Source organism: Procambarus clarkii, chromosome 18 (assembly GCF_040958095.1).
Source record: "Procambarus clarkii isolate CNS0578487 chromosome 18, FALCON_Pclarkii_2.0, whole genome shotgun sequence".
Taxonomy (NCBI): Eukaryota; Metazoa; Arthropoda; class Malacostraca; order Decapoda; family Cambaridae; genus Procambarus; species Procambarus clarkii.
The window spans coordinates 39,186,775-39,189,274 of NC_091167.1; the positions used below are offsets into that span (position 1 = coordinate 39,186,775).

Consider the following 2,500-nt stretch of genomic DNA (forward strand, 5'->3'; position numbering starts at 1 on the left):
TGATTCTCTGTGCTAGTGATGGAGATGGTTGCTATGATGCTGATAGTAAATATACGTCACTAGTACTTAGTATATCTCGCTAAATGACCCCAATATTCGCTAGAACATAGCATCTACCGCTAGATGACCCCCCCCCCCATGTGTCGCTAGTACTTAGCATACACCGCTTGATGAACCTAGTACGCCATCTACTACATGGCGCGCTATTGGAAATTGTCAAATATGTGGTTCTCGTTCACATCACCCAAAATTCCAAGCACGGAGAACACGAGGAGACTAGAGACCCTGAGGTCTTTATTTCCTTTCTGGGGGGAACCATTATTCTCATTTTACTGTGATACGTAAAGCGGAGGATGGAGATAGTGAGAACGGGCTGCGTCTCTCTCTCTCTCTCACTCTCTCTCTCTCTCTCTCTCTCTCTCTCTCTCTCTCTCTCTCTCTCTCTCTCTCTCTCTCTCTCTCTCTCTCTCTCTCTCTCTCTCTCTCTCTCTCTCTCTCTCTCAATCTCTCACCTCTCCACTCCGCACTCATCTTCCTTACTTCATCTAAAAATAAAGTGAGGTAATATCTTAAGGAGAAGAGAGAGAGGCTAGAATTAAGAGACTGGCCGAGGAGAGTCTTCCTGGTGGTCTTGAAGACACAAATATGAAGCTCGCTGCCTGATTCTCTTATCCCTTATAGCCACGACTTCATAAAAAAAACACTTTCTGGGCAATTTCAACCAGACCGCCTTGAATGATGCGGTCCTTCCTCTTCACTTGCTGGCCTCCTACCAGCCCGTCCTTCGGTGGAATCTCTATCTAAACTTTGAATGCTCAGCAATAAATGAAACTTGAATTTGCACTGCCTATTTATTTCCTTGGTTTTTGCCTCTGATGGAAAGTCAGTAATGTGGATTATAAAAATCATCAAGGGGATGGATATACGCTGATATTTATGTGGTATACTCCGATATTATGCGGTATACTGACATATATCACAAGGTGTGTATATATACTCCAAACTTCATGTAATATATTTTCATATATCAAGAGAAAAATTACCAATAGTAAGTAATAAATTAACATTGATTTTATTATCCAGGAAGCTAGAGATTTTATGCATGAATGATTAATGAATTATGAGCATGAATAGAGATCCTTGAGCATCAATCATGAACTTCGAGCATGAATAATAAATTTTGAGCATGAATAATGAGATTTGAGCACAAATAATGAACTTTGAGCATGAATAATAAATTGTAAGCATGTGAAATGAACTTTGAACATGAATGAATAAGGAACTGTGCATTAATAATAAACTTTGAGCATGAAGAAAGAGTTTTCAGGATGAATAATGTTGACAAACAAATCGAACTTGAAGAATGTGATAACCGGTGAGCCAAACAGGCCTATAGGCCTAATACAACAAAAGAAAACTAAAACTTATGAAAAGTTTTCTTTGTATATATATATATATATATATATATATATATATATATATATATATATATATATATATATATATATATATATATATATATATATATATATATATATATATATATATAAATCTCTTAAGAAAGTGTCTTTAAGACAAACATCAAAAATAAAGGGATCAGGGAAAGTCTTATGGTGAAAATAATGGTTAATAAAATTGTTGAACATGATGGTTAATGAACACTGTTGAACATTATAAATGAGCTTTGTTGAACATGTTTGGTAATGAACACTGATGGACATAATAGTTAATGGACTCCGTTGAACATAATGATCATTAATCATTTGTTTAAACAAAGTTCATTAACAATGCTGACCGCAAAAGTTAATTAACATTGTTGTTTATAATGTTAATAAACACTTTTACAACTATTAGATAATAAATATGAACAATTGTTAATAGATAAGAGGAAGGAATCACACACAGATAACTTGAACATGAAGTTGAACACTAAACACAACAAGCACGAAGGGCAGGGACAGGTGAGGTTTATATAAAATACAGAGTGAACAGTGAACATTCAAGAACAAAATAAACAGAGAACATGATGATCTTTGTACATGGTGACTGAACATGAAACAAGTAAAAGGGAATATGATGAACACTGAACAAGATGACTGAGCATGGCTCATGAAGGACATTGAACATGGTGACTGAACATGGTAAACCTGTACAGGGAACATGATGAACATTGAACATGGTGGACTGAACACCCACCTCGAGCCATGAGACAGCCTGTGACGGATGTTCACCGTTACTGTTCGTCTTGGTTAAATCCCAGACACCCGTTGAACAAATCTAAGGGTATCATATCAGCTTGCTTATGACACATTCTTCATCTGTTGTGTTAAATCCCCGTCTCTCTATCTGTTAAATCCGCCCGTCTATCTGTCTTTTTCGTTAAATCCACCGTCTACTGTCTCTCTTCATTAAATTCACCAGTTTACTGTCTCTCTTCATTAAATTCACCAGTTTACTGTCTATCTCGTCTATTAAATCCCTTTTCTCTTAAGAATCTATC

At 36.2% G+C, this 2,500-nt stretch overlaps 1 protein-coding gene across 2 annotated transcripts in view; it reads right to left on the bottom strand.

Annotated features, from left to right (window-relative positions):
* LOC123754426 (fibroblast growth factor receptor-like 1) overlaps positions 1 to 2,500 on the bottom strand; it is a 149,174-nt gene that overhangs the window by 146,076 nt on the left and 598 nt on the right. For both annotated transcript variants that reach the window (XM_069326512.1, XM_069326513.1), the window contains exon 1: positions 2,197 to 2,500. This exon is cut by the window's right edge and continues 598 nt beyond it. In XM_069326512.1, the coding sequence (XP_069182613.1) occupies positions 2,197 to 2,206 (10 nt within the window). In that variant the 5' untranslated portion in view covers positions 2,207 to 2,500. The remainder of the gene's footprint in view (positions 1 to 2,196) is intronic.